This window comes from Actinia tenebrosa, unplaced genomic scaffold (genome assembly GCF_029948245.1).
Source record: "Actinia tenebrosa isolate PJP-AT-01 unplaced genomic scaffold, QUT_ActTen_1.0 PGA_scaffold4__44_contigs__length_22323623, whole genome shotgun sequence".
Classification (NCBI taxonomy): Eukaryota; Metazoa; Cnidaria; class Anthozoa; order Actiniaria; family Actiniidae; genus Actinia; species Actinia tenebrosa.
Genome location: NW_028292581.1, coordinates 1180257 through 1197946, shown reverse-complemented (window position 1 = coordinate 1197946; position 17690 = coordinate 1180257). Strand labels below are relative to the sequence as shown.

At 34.9% G+C, this 17690-nt stretch overlaps 1 protein-coding gene and 1 pseudogene across 2 annotated transcripts in view; both read left to right on the top strand.

Annotated features, from left to right (window-relative positions):
* The first annotated feature begins 325 nt into the window (after positions 1–325).
* On the top strand, positions 326–5277 carry LOC116288650 (uncharacterized; annotated as a pseudogene).
* A 3756-nt stretch (positions 5278–9033) lies between these two features.
* LOC116288625 (prolyl endopeptidase FAP) overlaps positions 9034–17690 on the top strand; it is a 27379-nt gene continuing 18722 nt past the window's right edge. The window contains exons 1-7 of one of the 2 annotated variants that reach the window (XM_031695446.2): positions 9034–9355; positions 13749–13862; positions 14495–14589; positions 14703–14774; positions 15234–15286; positions 15996–16077; positions 17006–17135. In XM_031695446.2, coding sequence (XP_031551306.2) covers positions 9130–9355; positions 13749–13862; positions 14495–14589; positions 14703–14774; positions 15234–15286; positions 15996–16077; positions 17006–17135 — 772 coding nt within the window. In that variant the 5' untranslated portion in view covers positions 9034–9129. The remainder of the gene's footprint in view (positions 9356–13748; positions 13863–14494; positions 14590–14702; positions 14775–15233; positions 15287–15995; positions 16078–17005; positions 17136–17690) is intronic. The other variant, XM_031695445.2, reaches the window with a different exon arrangement.

The window sequence follows — 17690 nt, the reverse complement described above, 5'->3', positions numbered from 1 at the left end:
GCTATTTCGCGAGACTCAAAACGACATCCCGAAAATGACGTCACCTTCGTGTTCCCGACGGATTGCCTCGATAGTGAAGCTACCGGAAATCATGCCTTGTTGAAGTCGTGTTGAAGCCGTTTGTTGAGTGTTTGAACTTGTAAATCGTGATTAATTTTAAAATAAAAATAAGATTCTCTCAATAATGTTGTGCCTTATGTTATCAAAATCGTTTTATAGCCATTAATTGAAAGAAGAAACAATGTCAGCCTGATTCACGCGAAGTAATGTTAACAAACTTATGAACACTATTTCGCGTGAACGAAATTGACAACCGGAAGTAAATATGGATGGTCCTTTTGGCGGGAATTTCAGAAATTTGCCGGGAAATGTGGTAAAAATCTTGATGGAGATGGAATATATTTTGAATAACTTCACATCTCTGGAGGCAAATTTTGGTTATGTTTCAAATGAGCTTGAAGCCTTAGAAGTCCTTAGACAATTTGAAACTGCTACAACAAGTAAATTCTGTGTGTTTTACTGTAAGAATTTTGCAAGAAAAGGTATGTTGACATTTTTAATTAAAAAATACTAAGCTCTCTTCATGATCATTCCTCCTTCCCTCTACCCTCCTCCTCCCAGAGTCCCTGGACAAAAATTCAAGAGAACAATTATTCTAATTTATAAGGTCACAACTATGACTACTGTAGTAATAAATGATTTTTATAGTATATATACATGTATTAACTCTTTTTATTTATAAGATGTTATGTCATTATATACACATGGCATGGATCACAGAGACATTCTGTAGTATTTGTGAATAGCATGCTGCTTAACCTGGAAAATGAAATGAAAAATTCTAAAAGAATTTGCATTACACCAAAAGTGAAAGAACAGAAAGAGAAAAATAAAATTAATAAGTTGAATTTGCTGTGAAATGTGATTGTCCGGGTAAGTGTAGTCTTGTTGGTGGTGACTGACGTTTCCACAACCTGAGTGTAAGTCATCTTCAGAGTCCAATGAGAAAATGAGAAATGAGACATAGTCGATAGTAATATCTATCTGTAACAAGTAATAAAAATAGAATTAATTGAGTGATTTATCCATCTATCTACATGTGAAATATATTTATTAAATATTTTTTTTATAAAAATAAAACCAAAACAGATGATGGAAAAAAACATAAAGTGTTCTTTGAAGATGCTAAATCAACTACTTCTAGCAGAATAGAGTTTGATGGCGTACCATTCGTGATAAATGGCAGAAAAGTCTATGACTGTCATCATGGTATTGACAGAAACAAGGCTGATAAAAGGCGATATCTTGAAAAGATGCAGGTACTTAAGTTATGAATAGAAACAAGTCAATGTCTCTCTACTATTTCTTTAAAGAAATCAATCTACTCTGTTGCAGGACACTGGTGATCATTTTTCATTTAAAAAGCGAAGATTTCTGGTTCAAAATACTAAAAAGTTTGGCTGCCCTGCCCAAGTTATCATGCGTGAAGTGATGCAATTCCCAGGCTATAAGGTAGTTTTGATACTAGTCATGATGAACAATTAACAAAATAATATTGTGTAGTACCAGAAACTATCCATGCCCCAATCCTCACACACACACATAGGGATGTTGAATTTCTGAGGGGTGGGGCTGGATCAAAGAAAAAAATCAAAGAGTTTGTATGGAGGGGGGTCTTCAAAAAATCCTCTATGGGTGAGGGGGGGGGGGTATGGTTAATATCTCGAACTACACATTATGTAGTCTTGTATCATTTGCCCATCTTTTGTAACAATAAGAACCATACATAACATACCGGTATCTTGCATTGCAACAGATAGATAAAAATACAGAGAGAGGGAAGAGATCAGTATCTGAGAAGCTGAGAAAGGATATCGAGAAAGGGTGTGCTAAAGGAGAAACAAGAATTTATATAGAATTCCCCAAAATGACTGACCATCAGGGTCATCCCACTGGTGAAGTAAGTACAACCTTAAAAAAAAAACAAAGCCATTACACTGTACAATGCATATTCACTTTATTTATGCTTCTACGTGTATTGATCATTTCTCTGTAGGCAAGTGGTATCCTGCAACAGATTGATCCAAGACTTATAAACAAAATCCAGAAGCTTGCTACCTCTGAGGGCAAAACAAGTGTGAATGAGATGAAAAGACACCTCAATACCTTTGTAAGACATGAGCTTTGTCAGGAAGATGACACACCATCAATTCTAAACAGGCGCTTCTTTCCATCTAAGACAACAATTAAGAACCATATGTATAGAGCATTCATAAAGGAGCAACTATCCAATATTGACCAAAAAAATCTAGAAGAAAAAATTGAAATTTGGCAAAAAGAAAGTGCAAATGACAAATTCAAATTCAGACCATACGTGGAAGAAGAAGAGAAAGATCCAACTACAGCATGTGATGGTCTAGAGGATGATGTTGCCGATAATGTCAAAATAGATCTTGGAAAGAGAGGTCTACTTTTTGTCCACCAAACAAAATGGCAACAAGAGCTGATGCTCCGCTATGGCAATGAACTGACATTGTTGGATGCTACCTACAAAACAACTAAATATGCCTTACCTTTGTACTTTGTTGTGGTTAAAACCAACATTGATTACCAAGTTGTTGGTTCCTTTGTCATACAAAGTGAGACATCAGAGGCAATAAAGGAGGCATTAGGCATTTTGAGAGACTGGTCAAACAACAAATGGAGTCCACTCTATTTCATGGTGGATTGTGCTGAAGAAGAAATAACAGCAATTCAAGAAATTTTCAACAGTAAATAAATCAATATTATCTTGCATTTTTAAATTTTGCATTGTTTTATTCTGCAGAAGTAGATTTTATCATTGTCACGATAAAAAATTACAATTTTGTAGTGGTTCATCGAATGGGCTCTTAGAGAATAGAGAAATTTGTTAACTTTATAAAATGTCATAACTTATGGGGCCACATTGATTGGTTTACTCAATAATATTTATATCAATATTGTTGTTTAATCTGAGATATATAGATAGGGTCAGTAACTAATTTAATCTGGTCATTGAAATTGGAAATCTAATATGTAACATATATAATATATATTATTCTTTACATTTACCACTAGACTGCCAAGTATACATCTGTGATTTCCATAGAGAGCAGGCCTGGGAAAGATGGCTTTCAAAAGGAACAAATGGACTCACAGAAAAAAAGGACTTACTTCTTGCAAAGCTAGAGCAATTGCCAGATCAAGGACAGAACAAGAATGCAATGTAGCAGTGGACAACCTGAAATCTACTCCAGAGTGGAAGACAAGTAAAAACCTGAAAAACTGGATTGAAAACACATGGTTAAGACAGAAAAAGGCAAATAATTACATGAATTAACTAATTAATGTGATTGTTTAATATAGCCATTGTATAAGCCTTAAAGGCTAACAATCCTATTTGTCAATAATTATTATTTGTTTTGTTTATAACAGAGGTGGGTCTGGGCATACAGAAAGGAAAGACTTCTTGTCAATATAAATACAAATAATGGAGTGGAGCGTCAAAACAAAACCTTCAAATATGACTACCTTGTTGGAAAGCTGAAACCCACACTTAGTCGAATGATAACTGTCCTCGTAGAAGATTTCCTTCCAGACAAATTTAACAGGTTGGTTTTGAACAAAGTAATGTCAAAATATTAAAAACCATGGAAATAATGCAAAATTTCTTATATTTATACCTGTAGATATGTAGAGGGAAACTGCAGGCTTTCTAGTAGTTTCAAAGAATACAACAGAGCCATTCCTGAATACCTGCACAACAGACCAACATATGTGGTTAAACACTGTCAAGATAGGATGACTTCTGCACAAGATTTCACAATGGCTGATATCCAGGTATTAGAGCAGCAGAACAACACATGCTTCTTCAAAGTAAAGAGCCATCCTCATGTTTATGAAGTGCAGTTTGGCAATAGTGAGTCTCTGCCAAGTTGTCAATGCCTTGACTGGGAAAAAACAAGACTTCCTTACAAACACTTTTTTGCAATCTTCAAGTGTATTCCAAAATGGAACTTCAGTGATCTTCCAGAACATTACAGACATTCTCCATTTCTAACCCTTGATGAGAATGTTATGTTTGGCACCAGTACTACCCATACTTATAAGCCACGACTTGATGAAGACTCAGTCTCAAGTCATGACATTAACTCTGCTTCCCCTTCTGAACAACCAGCTGAACTACAACAACAGTCAAAACCTTTACATTATAAAGACATTCCTCAACGTAAAAAGTTTTTCAAGACTGCTGCAACAAAGTGTAGAGACATCTTTAATCAGCTAAAAAACATTACTTACCTGACAGAAGATGTGGAAGTGGTTGAAGAGGTAAATGAAATGTTACTCACCTGTCTTGACAAATTAAAGGCTTCTTCTCCCAAGTCAAACAACCTGATACTGGAGACTACAGGAAGTACTGGCACTGAAAAGAAACCACACCTCATCAAGTCCACTGGAAGTACAAAGAAGTATAAAGAGATTCCCAAATCAATGAAGAAAAAACATCCCTATTCTGGCAGAGTTGGTGAAAAAGCACAGAATATGAAAAGACTATTCAATGTGAATGCATGCACACCTGAGCCTAGTAATGAGCCACCAACAAAAAAGAAGAAATCCAAAACAAACTGCAACATAATTGAGGAACAGGTGCCTGCTGAAATAGTGAATGGATTTAATGAAGAATATTTTGAAGTCCATGATATCACAGACAACTCATTTGTTGATAGTGTGGAAAAGGATGATGATCAAAGTGATGGTATCATTGGTGAGGGAAAGGATGAATATGATAAAAATAATGGTGATTATAAATATGATAATGATGACAAAGATGATAATGATTATGCTGATTGTAAAGACAATGATGAATGTGAAGAAGATGATATACAATATGTTGGAACTGAACAATGTTCACCATCCACTAGCAACAAAAGGCCAAAGTTAGTTCTGTCACCTACAGAAAGAAGTGCCATCAGTAATGGCAAAATGTTGTCAGATGAAGCAATAAACATTGCACAAAATCTCCTTGCCTCACAATTTCCAGCTTTACAAGGCCTCGAAAATTCGACGTTGGGCCCAGTTGGAGGATTTTCTGTGTTTCGTGGACATTATATCCAGATACTACATACTGGAAGAACCCACTGGGTTTGTTGTTCAAATATTAACGAAAGGGAGCCACCAGAAAGTAGTGTTATAGACTATTATGATAGTCTTTTTCGTGGTGTTGTAGCACTAAACACCAAACAACAGATGGCTTAGTTCCTATACTGCTGGGAGCCTGAACTGAAAATCAATACCATCCCTGTACAGCAGCAAACAAATGGTACAGACTGCGGCGTGTTTGCTATTGCCTATGCAACTACCTTGGCATTTCAGCAAAATCCAGCCACAGTAAACTATGATGAAGGGGCTCTCAGGCCTCATCTTCTAAAATGTCTTGATGAACAAAAGATGTCCCCCTTTCCAACACTTCCTGCAAAAATCTTAAATAAAAAATGCATAGTGAAGACCATCCAGGTTCAGTTATTTTGTATCTGTCGAATGCCTTGGAACGGACGTTCGAAAGACAAATCTAAAAAAATGGCAGAGTGTGAAGGATGCCTTAATTGGTTTCACCAAGATTGCGAGGAAATTCCAGGAGAGGTTTTTAAAGAAGAGCAGGAATTGGTGTGCTCGAAATGCAAATCTGTGTGAAGACAAGCCTATGAGCCTATAAGCCTACTACGCACCCACAAGCCTAGTATGAGAATGTGTCTACGTGTCTACAAGAATAGAAGACTACATGCCTACGCACCCACAAGCCTACAAGCCTGGGGGGGGGGTACTCCGCCAGGATCTGGGTATAGGGTGTTCCGCTGGGATTCTGAAAGGGGTACCCTGTTTATGACAAAAGATATAATTAATTGCACTGAGTTCCTGTTTCAATTATCATGTCAGCTCGCGTATCATTTTTTTTTACGACCATGATAACCAGTTTCGGTCAATACGAAAGTAGAAACCCTGAATATGACTGAAAACTCAGGAAGAACTTGGAACTTGAGTGAAATTGCACACCCTGTTTATGACAAGAAGCTCTAAAAACCATACCCTGTTCATCGGATCATCCCCGTATAGTCCATTTATGGGAGTATCCCCCCCCCCCTACATCTATTTTCAAAAACATGCGACTTCAGTGCTCTGAGTTGCAAGAAATTTGGGTTTTCACTGCCGTCAATCAAACCTAATCAGTTGGTAACTTTCATATTTTTGATTGACGGCAGCGAAAAAAAAAATTTCAGCGTGCGACTCAGAGCACCGAGGTCGTATGTTTATGAAAATAGATGTAAATCGATTAAAAAAATAAGTCCTAAAAGGATATAGTTTCGACATACAATTGTGAATTTTAAGAGAAAATTTGAGCTTAAAAAAGTTTGTCATTTTGGAACTCGCGAAGTAACGTCCAAAGTTTAAAACAACTATTTCGTGAGTCCCAAAATGACACAATGATTATGCGCTGTCATTTTGGAACTCGCGAAGTAACGTCCAAAACTTTAAAACTATTTCGTGAGCCCCAAAATGACACAATAATAAAACATTGTTACGATTTTGCAAACAATTGTTATTAAAATACTTTGCTTTAAAATCTTACCTTTATTTTTGTGAGGAACTTGGAGGTAGTCCTCATGTAAAAAGAGAAAAGCTTTAGGAAAAGCACAGAGAAATATAGTAGAAATACATCGATCGGCGCCATCTTGTTTGTTGAGTCGGTACGACGGAACGAATCCGTCGGGAACAGGAAGGTGACGTCATTTTCGGGATGTCGTTTTGAGTCTCGCGAAATAGCCTCTACCATCAAGCGAAAAACGCTGGCACTTTTCCAGAATCTTTTAATCGCGAGGGCCTTGGTACGAGTGATTTTTCTATTTTTGGTCCTATGACGTAATATATCCTACAAAATATAATATTCGAGAAGTTTCTAGAGCATTCGTTTACCCATGTCAGCACAAATCGTTATATAAAAAATAAATGCAAAAAATTATCGCGTGACAAAACTGTAGGGATGCTAATTTTGGCGAAATTTGAATTTATTTTCGAAATATTCTACTTTCTTCGATCGAGTGAGCGCTCAGGGCCGTAACCAGGAGGTGCTAGTTGTGAAAGTAGCCACCCTAGTATGATGACACGACATTCCCCAACCAGATTCTACATTTTATGAAGCAGAACTCCATGTGAGGACCATGAGAAAAGTTTGGAAAGTTGGAGAGGACTTTTATGTAAAATAACTTCTTTTTAGAATTCACATTACTCTTCGATCTTCATTCACATTCTCATTTCCCCAAAGCCAACCTCCGTCATATTTATAATTGATTCGCCCTTGGAATAACCGTTTAGTGCTAGGCCAGGGGTGGTCCAATGATCATTATCGTACGCAAAAGCCCAGGTTTCCCTTGGTTCTTTGTTGGTGCTAACCAAGATTCAGTGATAAATGCAAGAATATGTCGAAAAAACATACCCTACACAAGAAACAACATTGTACATTTTAACCCCATCAAAGACCTAAGAGAATAGTACCAGCGTAGTTTGTAAAAGTTTAACCCCTGGTTTAACTTTTCTTTTTTTTTTTTTTTTCCGAAAATCCATTTTGACACAAAATCAAAATTGAAATCCCTATCTAAACCTGGAAATCCTATAGCTAGATATAAAGCCCGTGTGCTACTATATTGAGTCAGAAAAATACCAAAATTGCACAATGGTACTCAAGGGTCTTCACGGCTCTACCCAAAAGTCCTTTAGTACGAAGTAACATATCATACAGAAATCCTGTGTAAAGTGTGATTTATATTCAAAGGATAGTTGCCAATCAATGTCTAATTTATCGAAATGATTGATTGGGGGTGGGGCTGCGAATCACGTGTCGTAAATCAATGTCTGCGCATTTTTTTCGTTAGTTGCTGAAATTCAAGGCTCAGTGTAGGAATAGGAATTACTCGGGTGTATAAACTGACCAACTGAAGTTCAAGATGTCGCGATGTTGGGCCACAGTTCCAGGTGAATCAGCATAACAATAGCCGTGAAAACAATACACCAAGTAGACTAGACTTGACTAGAGATGCAAGGGATTAGCCGATATGGTCTGGGGGCCGGCTGATGCTTCGGCTAGAATATTTTCTTGTGTAATTCGTACACCCAAGGGCAGAAGGATTTAATCGCCGTCAGATAAAATAATATAAGAAAATTAATTGGTAATCCTGAGCCCACCGTAATTTGCGAAAGCTGTCGTGGTGTCTTTGCTCTCAAAGGAAAATTTAACAAGACGCCCTAGAGGCGTTCATTGGGTTGCCCAGAGGCCTAGTAGCTAAAGAAATATCACTCTACTTGTGAATTTGATCTTGCTCCATGAAGCAAGATCAAATATCTCGATGCTCTCTGTCTGTGGTAATTAAAGGCACAAGACACTGGAACAGCTCATATTGAAATAAATATATTTTGTAGTAGGCGTTCCGATTACGATTATTTTTTAGCCAGAGAAAATAATGAAGGACATTCAGCTATTTGAAATTTTGCTCCGTTGCTCCTGACAACTGCAACACATTTGAGAGATTTTAAACCTTTGTATTTTCACTAAATCTATGTATTGTTTACTGAGAGGTGAAGTCAAGTGGACATCACTAATCAAGTATGGTCGAGAGATTAAGCTTCGTACTATGATCAAGGGACTAGTATGATGCCGGGTCTTCTCAATGATTTCATATTCCATCTAATTAAAAATGAGGTCCTGAGGGTCTAAAGATAAAGATACATTCAAGAAGGAAAGAAAGAAAGAAACTAAAGTAAGCAAACAGAGATTGAGAGAGAAAAGAAAAGAAAAGAAAAGAAAAAAAAAAGAAAAGAAAAGAAAAGAAAAGAAAAAAAAAGGAAAAAAAAAAAGAAAAGAAAAAAGAAAAAGACCGGGAAGACTGCCTCTTTCTAATTGGCTTATGGTATATCCGCTGACATTAGTAAATATATGCTTGCGTGTTCACAGGGTTAGGTAAGGCATCGAATATGTAATATTTTGATGTTGTTCAACCAACTGGCCGACCTGGGGCTCGGTTCAATGACTTCAATACAAGCATAAACTTTTCTTATGCTATGGAAGAGGGAAATAGACATTTACTTGATCCAGCCCCAGATAAACAGCGATATTCTGCCATGGAAGTCCAAGATCCAGAGTCATCTTTGGGATCAAAGCTTGTGGATTCCGATGACAATCACTCGTCGATGAAGATCAACAAACGCGCTCTTGTTGTCTTTTTTGGGGTTACTACTCTAGCTGCTGCGGTTATCGTCGTTGCTGTCGTTGTTAGTCTTTATTCAGGTAAGCTTAACCTTAGATATCTTAAATACTTTTCGAATGGGACATTATCTTGTTTGGAGGAGCATCACCATGGTAGAATATTACAGAATGCCGTTCTTTTGGCTGAAGCTAGACTAACCTGTTATGGTTATCCGTGGACCAGGTGAAAGAAACTATTAGCTGTGGTTAATTTAAATTAACCGATACACCCGTACTTTATCACTTTAAATCTAAAAGGAAAGAACAATATTTCGTTCGAAAGGATTCTGGAGAAACTGTTCATTAAATTTTACTGTATGTTTTTGTGAGAAGTTTAGCAGGTTTCTTGAGGAAACCCTCGTCAGGTCTTGTAAGCCATATACATTATTAACGTACAGGAAACGATATTTTATCTAGGCAATAATATGAGATATGTAGAGGCTCATTAGTCGGGTTCAGCTAGAAAATGGCGTTTGTGGTTACTCATATGTGGGATTTAAGCATTTAGATGTCAGAATAAAGTCTTTATGAACATTTGGTGAGCGACATGAGGATATGTTCATCCAGTGATTATCATACTGCAGAAGCTGTCGTTATGTGATAAGATCAAAGATCATTCATTTGGCTTGCTCAATAATGTCAGCGACTTTCTTTGTATAAACTTCAGTAAAGTGTGTTACCCTACCACCTGTGTTTGGCGTTAGAATTGATTTTTATATCATAAACTACTGCTATTTTCATCATCTGTACAAATATTAAACTTGAAAATCCAAGTCTAGTTTAAAATCGAATGACAAAAGAATTATTTATTTCAAGATTTGTTTTTCTTATGATCAAGGCAGTTTTCGATTCCTAATTAGAAAACAAAGTTATTATATTAGTAGTTAGGTTAATATAACATATAGTTATGAAGGTTAATGGATAACCGGCTAACTGGGGGAAAAATTGATTATGATAAATGTGCCTTAAAAATGGAGGTTGAAACAGGAAATATTGATGACAAGAAAAGAAAAATCCTTTATTTCAATCAGAAGGCAAAAACTATTTTTGCTGACACATATTATTTAGGCTTTTTTGGGGCAGTTGTTCAGATATTAAATCCAAACTCCAGTTTAATTTTTTTTATTTGCTTTGCTATAATTATCAAGCCAAGTGATGACTAACAGATTATAAATATTCTTAACCAAATAGAATATTTGATTGCAATATTTGAATTTTCATTCAAGATGTGTGAGCATGTTTTTAAAGTGTAAACACTGGGTAAAATAACAAAATATTGGGTTTTTTTTCGTGTTTCACATTTTTTGACTTAGACTAAATTTACTTTTAGCAGGACAAAAAAATTAATCAATCCTTCATGACCCCAAAATTTAAAGATAAAAATTCCTTTCAATGCTTTAGTAAAAATAAATAGATAAAAATAGTTGAAAGTATAAAAGAAGATAAACAAATCTAGTTATTTTTTTTAAAAGAACGATAAACTCAGTGGCAGATCCAGGACTTTACGAGGGGGGGTTCATTTTTGCAAATCTTGGCACAACAATAACGTTCTCTTGCATCATCAATTTTCCCATGAGGCACATCACTGGCCTAGGGGTGCTCCTGATAAGGATAACCTATCCACCAGTCCCATTTCATATTAAATCTCATGAGTTAGTACCATACTTTTATTTATTTATTTAAAAAGATATAAAAAATCCAAGGTAACAGCCGGTGGGGGGGTTCATTTGCACCCAATGAACCCCCCTAAATCCACCACAGAAACTCTACAAACATTGTGTCCATAAATGATTTGTAATTAAATTTTCTCAAATTTTCATGGAAAGTTCTGCTATTATAACAATATATTATCAAATCTTTGAGCAACAAAAAAATAGAATATAGCCTTATAACTTGCTGAGTACAAAGTAATTCATTAACATGCGCATTTGGTTCTGATAATTATACTCCTAAATGGGTCGTCCTCTCTACAATGTTAAGTTCACAATCCAGGTTGGTTTTTCAAGCCCTGTGTGCCCAGCACATGAGTAGAGTTTGTTTGTTGTGTTGTTCTCTTCAGTACATGCCACAAGAGAGTTTTTATCTAGGTTCTCTGGTTTTCCTCCCTCTGTAAAAAACAACATGTGAGATGAGGGTTATAAAGCATAGTTTTATATATATTCTTTTTGTTGTTGTTTTTTTTTTTTTTTGTTTTTGTTTTGTTTTGTTTTGTTTTTTTGTTTGTTTGTTTGTTTGTTTGTATTGTCTATTATATACGACAATAATAATTAGAAGAACAATCTAAATTTAATAGAAAATGTCACTTTCTTTTTTTCTCTCTCTCTATCTTTTCTTCTTCAAAATATTCAAATGTCATATAAATAGTAGGGGAGGAGGTCGGTAACAAAAATAAATAAATAAATTTTAAAAAATAATAATAATAATAATAATGAAAAAAATTACCAACGTGTATAAGAAATATAAGGAAAAGAGACAGAAAATGTTATGTATAGCTTTATGTGTATATCTGTATATTGTAAAGTGACACGTCTTTGTTTTAATAAAGTATTTATATTTAAAAAAAAAAAAAAAATAGCATAGTTTTAATTTGATATAATGGTGGTAGGCTAATTACCAAGCAAATTCACTTGAAAGGGAAGATTATATTAATGCGACTCTCAAATATTGGGTTTTCCAGTCTTACCCAATTAAAAGGACTTTCAATGAACACCATCCAATTGTATTTTCTTAATTTGAAAGATTTTTAACAGTGACAAGAGCATGCAATTAAAAGGCTAGTTGCTAGAGTATGAAATAATAGTATGTAATTAAAGCATTAAGAATATTACTCAGGATGTGAAATTATATAGAGGATATTACATGGGCGCGCGGAGATACGAAATTTATCTTCAAGTGTTGAAAAGATCTCTCACGAGAGAGCGTAGCAAATGAGTGAGAGATTTTCAACACGAGAAGATAAATTGCGTATCTCCAAGCGGCCATGTAATATTCTGTTTATTATATAATTACCAATGAAGTATGTTTTGGCTTTTTCAGTATTTTTGAATAGCCATCACAATGTTATTTTCACGTGTGAAGATATCAATTTTTTGAAATAGAGGAAAATAGATATTTCATAGATAATTATATAATAAAGATTTTTATTTAAGGTTTAATCATAATTATGCTTTAATTTGCATGAAATGCAAATTATATATGGATGAAATGCATTATTAAAACTAATTGTATATTGCATTGATCCAGGCAGAAATAGAATTTGTAAAAAAATTTAATACCATATTAGAGACTGCACATGCAAGAAAACAATTCATATCATTTTATTTTAGTTCATTCATTTATTCAATTATTTGGTGGAGTTGCCAGCTCAAGGTCACAGAACAAAGATAATACAAGTCCCCAAAGGGAATCAATTTAGCTCATGATATTTCACAACTCATGAGGCAGCCCAGTTTAATCCCAACTTATTATGTGCAACAAAACACCAGTTTTACATTTGATACAGTGTTGCTGTTTTTGAAGACTTGACTCGTTTGCACAGGCTTAGCCTCATTTATAGTTATTCACAGATACCATTAGAAGTCCGTGGGATTTCAAAACATAAGTATAAATTCAACTTGCACATTCTCTACATTACTTTTTTACTTTTACTTAATTTGCTCTTAACTGAGGCTAAGCATGTGCAGTTGAGTCTTCAGCCATAAAACGCAGCGGTATTTACTGATTGAGACAATGTACTTTTATAAAAAAAAATTTGTGGCCATGTCTTCTTTTGGCCATGTCTATACTTTTGGCCTAGCTGGGTTGACAAATTTTGATGGTTTTAAGAATAGTAACTTATGGTTTCGCCCATTCAACACGTCAGTACGATGATAGATGAGATAACAAATTACTTCAGTTAATTTGTCATTTTTCAAAAACTCATTTATTTTATCTTTAAGAGGTCACTGACATAAAGATTGAAGGAACTAGTAGAGTACTTTTTTTTGAGCATACCAGTTCATTTACAATGCTAAAATATGATTTATTATTATTATATCTGCTTTTTCACACACTTCAATGAAATTTCCTCTTATTTGAATACCATGTTACTAAAAAATAAAAAATATATGTATCTGAAATGAATACATATGTGATAAGATCAACTAGTTGTCTTTGTTATTGGAAGTCTTATCTTTGCCTTACCTTTTCCTCCTCATAAAAATAATAAGTTTATGTATTGTATTACTATCATGTTATGACGGCTTAAAATGTGGGAGAAAAATTGCTCTTACATGTACGTAGTTGGTTCTCCATTGTTAAAGAAATGGATGTGAAATCTTATTCATGGAAAAATTCACTTCTGTTAATTTTCCTTCACAAAAAATGCCAATTTTTAATATAAAAAAATACATTAGTACTATTAAAAAATATTATTATTTGATATTTTTGATTTTAGTAGGTGAAAAGAGCTCAAGCACCAGACTAAAAAGGGATACTTCCAAGTTTACCCTGGATGATATGTTACAAGGGACATATAATCCTAAACATTATGAAGTTGAATGGCTGAATGGTAAGTTTTTGTTTAGTTACATGGAACTTCAAACAAGGACACTACATTTAGTCAGATAGAAATTTAGCATGAATTTCTTATAAGTGGGAGGGCTACAATGTTCCAAATTAATAGCCACGTACTCTAGCTGTACCATATTTCTAAATCACCATAACTACTGTACATGTTATAATGAGAATGAATTACTACACAACAATGGCCAGCCTTTTAAATGCATTGTATGTACTGTAAGTCAGAACTGTACAAGTTTCCTACCTATTTGAAACCTGTTCTAGTAATAGCAGTAATTGTGTACTTTATTATTACGACCAAACACTTGTCAATCAACAACAATCAGTTGACTGTTAATCAATAATCAGTAGATCAACCAATTGCATTGCTAGTAAGAGCTATCAATTGAAAGTATTAGAACCTACAAAAAAGTTTTTCTAGGGAATTTCCACTTAAGGTGAGGCTCATTTAAACAGTAGGATAAGATTTTGGGGGTATTAAGGCATAGTAACATGTAGTATCACGATGAATGTGTTGCTTGTGAGAATGCTCTTTTTCGTAAGAACTTTGATGCTGACGTAAAAGCAATAGTTCTCAAAAACTTATTAAATTTCTAACATTTTTTTGTCTTGTATTCAAAGATGATGAATATATGACAAGAGGTGAAGGTGGAAGCGTTGACATTGTAAATCCCACACTAAATATTTCATCTACTCTTGTAAAAAAAGAAAATGCAGTAAGTAGTATCTAATATGATACAAATTAATTTTCATATCATGCTTTTTCATCTTGCTTATGATTTCATTCAAAATAGAATATGAAATTCTTGAAAATTTTTTTTCTTTTTAGAAAAATTTTGGAATACCAATAGTGATATCACCTGATAAAAAATTCATCTTTTACCCAAGAAATAAAACACAGGTAAGTCTAGTGCATTTGTCATCTTCTTATTAATGTACTTATGAATAAATATAAAATTATAGTCAGCATTTCGTTCACTGTTACTCAGCAGATAGCCTACCATAGCAAGATTATAAAATGTGCATTCACCAATTCATTGTTTTTCTCATGTTCCATATCTCATCCTCAGTTCACTATTTCATGGCCAATAGCCTACCACTGTGAGATCAACAAATTCAATTGTTGACATGCCATCTAAAGGCCAACTAACGGCTGACAAACAGCCATTAATTGAATTTAAACAGCTGTGAAACAGTTGGCAAATTGTCATTGAATTGCTGACAGTCAGTCAACAGGGCATCTGGGGCTACCTGAGATGATCTTGCATTTTATCCTTGCTTCCTTTCATTGCCTTATAATTTTAAATAAAGAAATTTTAAAAATCATTTACCAACACTGACACTTGCATTTCATCCTCAGCAATATAGATACTCTTCATTTGCAGACTACTATGTTTATGATGTTGAAAATAAGTAAGTTTATCCTTCATTCATTGAGATAATATCTTAATATTTAATAATTCTAGAGAGATTACCATTTAGTAGATTCCAGTGTTGATTAATGAATTTTTCTAAAGTTGATAATTTATATGGCATTGATTACGATGATAATGATGACAATTAAGATAACACTAACAACTACTGCTCCTGCTCCTGCTCCTGCTCCTGCTCCTGCTCCTGCTCCTGCTCCTGCTCCTGCTCCTGCTCCTGCTCCTGCTCCTGCTCCTGCTCCTGCTCCTGCTTCAGCTCCTGCTTCTGCTTCTGCTCCTACTCCTGCTTCAGCTCCTGCTTCTGCTCCTGCTTCTGCTCCTACTCTACTCCTGCTGCTGAACTGCTGCTCTTCCTATTACCACTACTTGTAGAACGATATGCAAAAGTATGAACACATTTAATGTATTCACACAATTCTATGCACAGGCTTCTTTTCTGCCAAATGAGCATTTCCACACTTTATTCAGTAAAATAAGCGAGCTTCGCATCAAAATGTGTCCGTTTAACATACAGAACTCATGCACTTATGTCCTGACAATAATTACCTGTGATTGTCAGGACATAGTTATTGTCAATCCTTGGAAATTAGTTAACCCTTAATGATAAATTCATTAATTTAATTAATAAACAATTTATATCTCATAAATTGGAAAACTGCAATCTTCTAATTGGATGTTTTATGGTCCACTAGTAAAGAAGAAAAGATTCAAACAAATGGAAATACAAAAATTCAATATGTTAGCTGGGCTCCTAATGTCGATCCTAATTCTCTGGTAAGTAACTTTACACTCTACTCTACTGTGATCTTTAATATTCTACAAACTTAGTTATTTGAATGGATCGTCTTTAAATTGGTTTTTTACTGTCACCAATCAAGAACATATGAGGTACTGACTGATTATATTTTTGATGATGGTAGCAAGAAAAAAAAAACTTGTTGGCCATCAGTCATTCCAACCACAATTTTAACTCTTTTGTGCCATTATATACCTGTACAAACATAACACTGTGTAATGTTGAAGAAATAGAAAACGCGCGCGGATGCTGTGTGCTGTCATAAAGCACGCAGGGGTTGGCATAACACGAGAGAAGTGTTAAGAGAAGTGCGATGTGTAGCAAAGTGCTTCTGGACACTTCTTGAGTATTCTGCTGATCCCCAAGTGCTTTATGACTGCACACAGCACAGCAAGCAAGTTTTTTATTTCTTTTATAAAATACAAATTACAATAATAGATAGGAATGACGCAACAGAAAGTGCGCGCGCGTGCAATGTGCTCTCATAAAGCATGTGCTCCAAACCAATCAGAACTCAACATTCATAACAGTTATTTTATAATAGTATTTAGTTACATGTAGTTTGTACTGATCATAAATGTGCATTATGGTGCAAAGCCGTTTTGATGCAAATAATAGTTTGCGCATGTGCAGTAATGTTGCATTTGTAATGTTGCAACATGCATGGCTTGCTTCCCTGTGACTCAGTATGTTTGATGGATAGCAAAAGCAGCCAAAGCACACAAACAAAAAGATAATCATTTGAATGATAAAACAATAATTATTTAATTCTGTTATCAAAAAAATCTTGTGATTCATCAGTGCCTTCTGCATCAGCATATATTATTATTATTGACTATTCTTGAATTTCAAAAAAGATTAATAAAACATGGATGTTTGATGGTTTTGTCTTTTTCTTATTTTTAGGTTTATGTTAGTAATAATGACATGTATTACATTGCCAATGTTCAAGTGCCATTACCAGCTAGTGTTCGGTTAACTAATACTGGAAAAGAACATGTGATATTCAATGGCGTACCTGACTGGGTCTATCAAGGTACAGTAACAGTTTTAAGCCTAGGGAGTCAGAATGGCATGGGGAGGTTATATATGGAAAGAAATGCTTGCACTCCTCTTACTTTGGTTTTTGAAGTTTGGGGTTCAAATCCCAGTCATTAGACAGATTAAGATTCCCGTTTTTCTTCCCGCAAACGGCAATCGTGACCACGTTTTCATCGTTTCCCTACATTTCTCTTTACCTTTTGCAATCCTTCTCAACAAAGGTAAGTATTATTTTGTTTATCTACTACTTAGAGATTTTTACAATTCCTTTTCACTAATTTTAAAGAATATTTTAATGGTCAACTGACATTTCATGTTTGCCATAAAGGAGAATTCTCTATTGGTTCTTTCTGACTTCGAGAACTTTTCCTGCCCTCCGGTTTTTTCTCCCTCCTCTCAAATCAACCCTAACTAATTCAAACCTGTTAGAGCTGTGCTCTGAAGTCATGTACAAACTGTATAGTGGCTGCCAGAGGCGCCTTCACATGCTTTCAGTTTAAACTGCGCCACTGCTGTACTATTTGCGGTGGTGATTAGCGATGACAAGTTT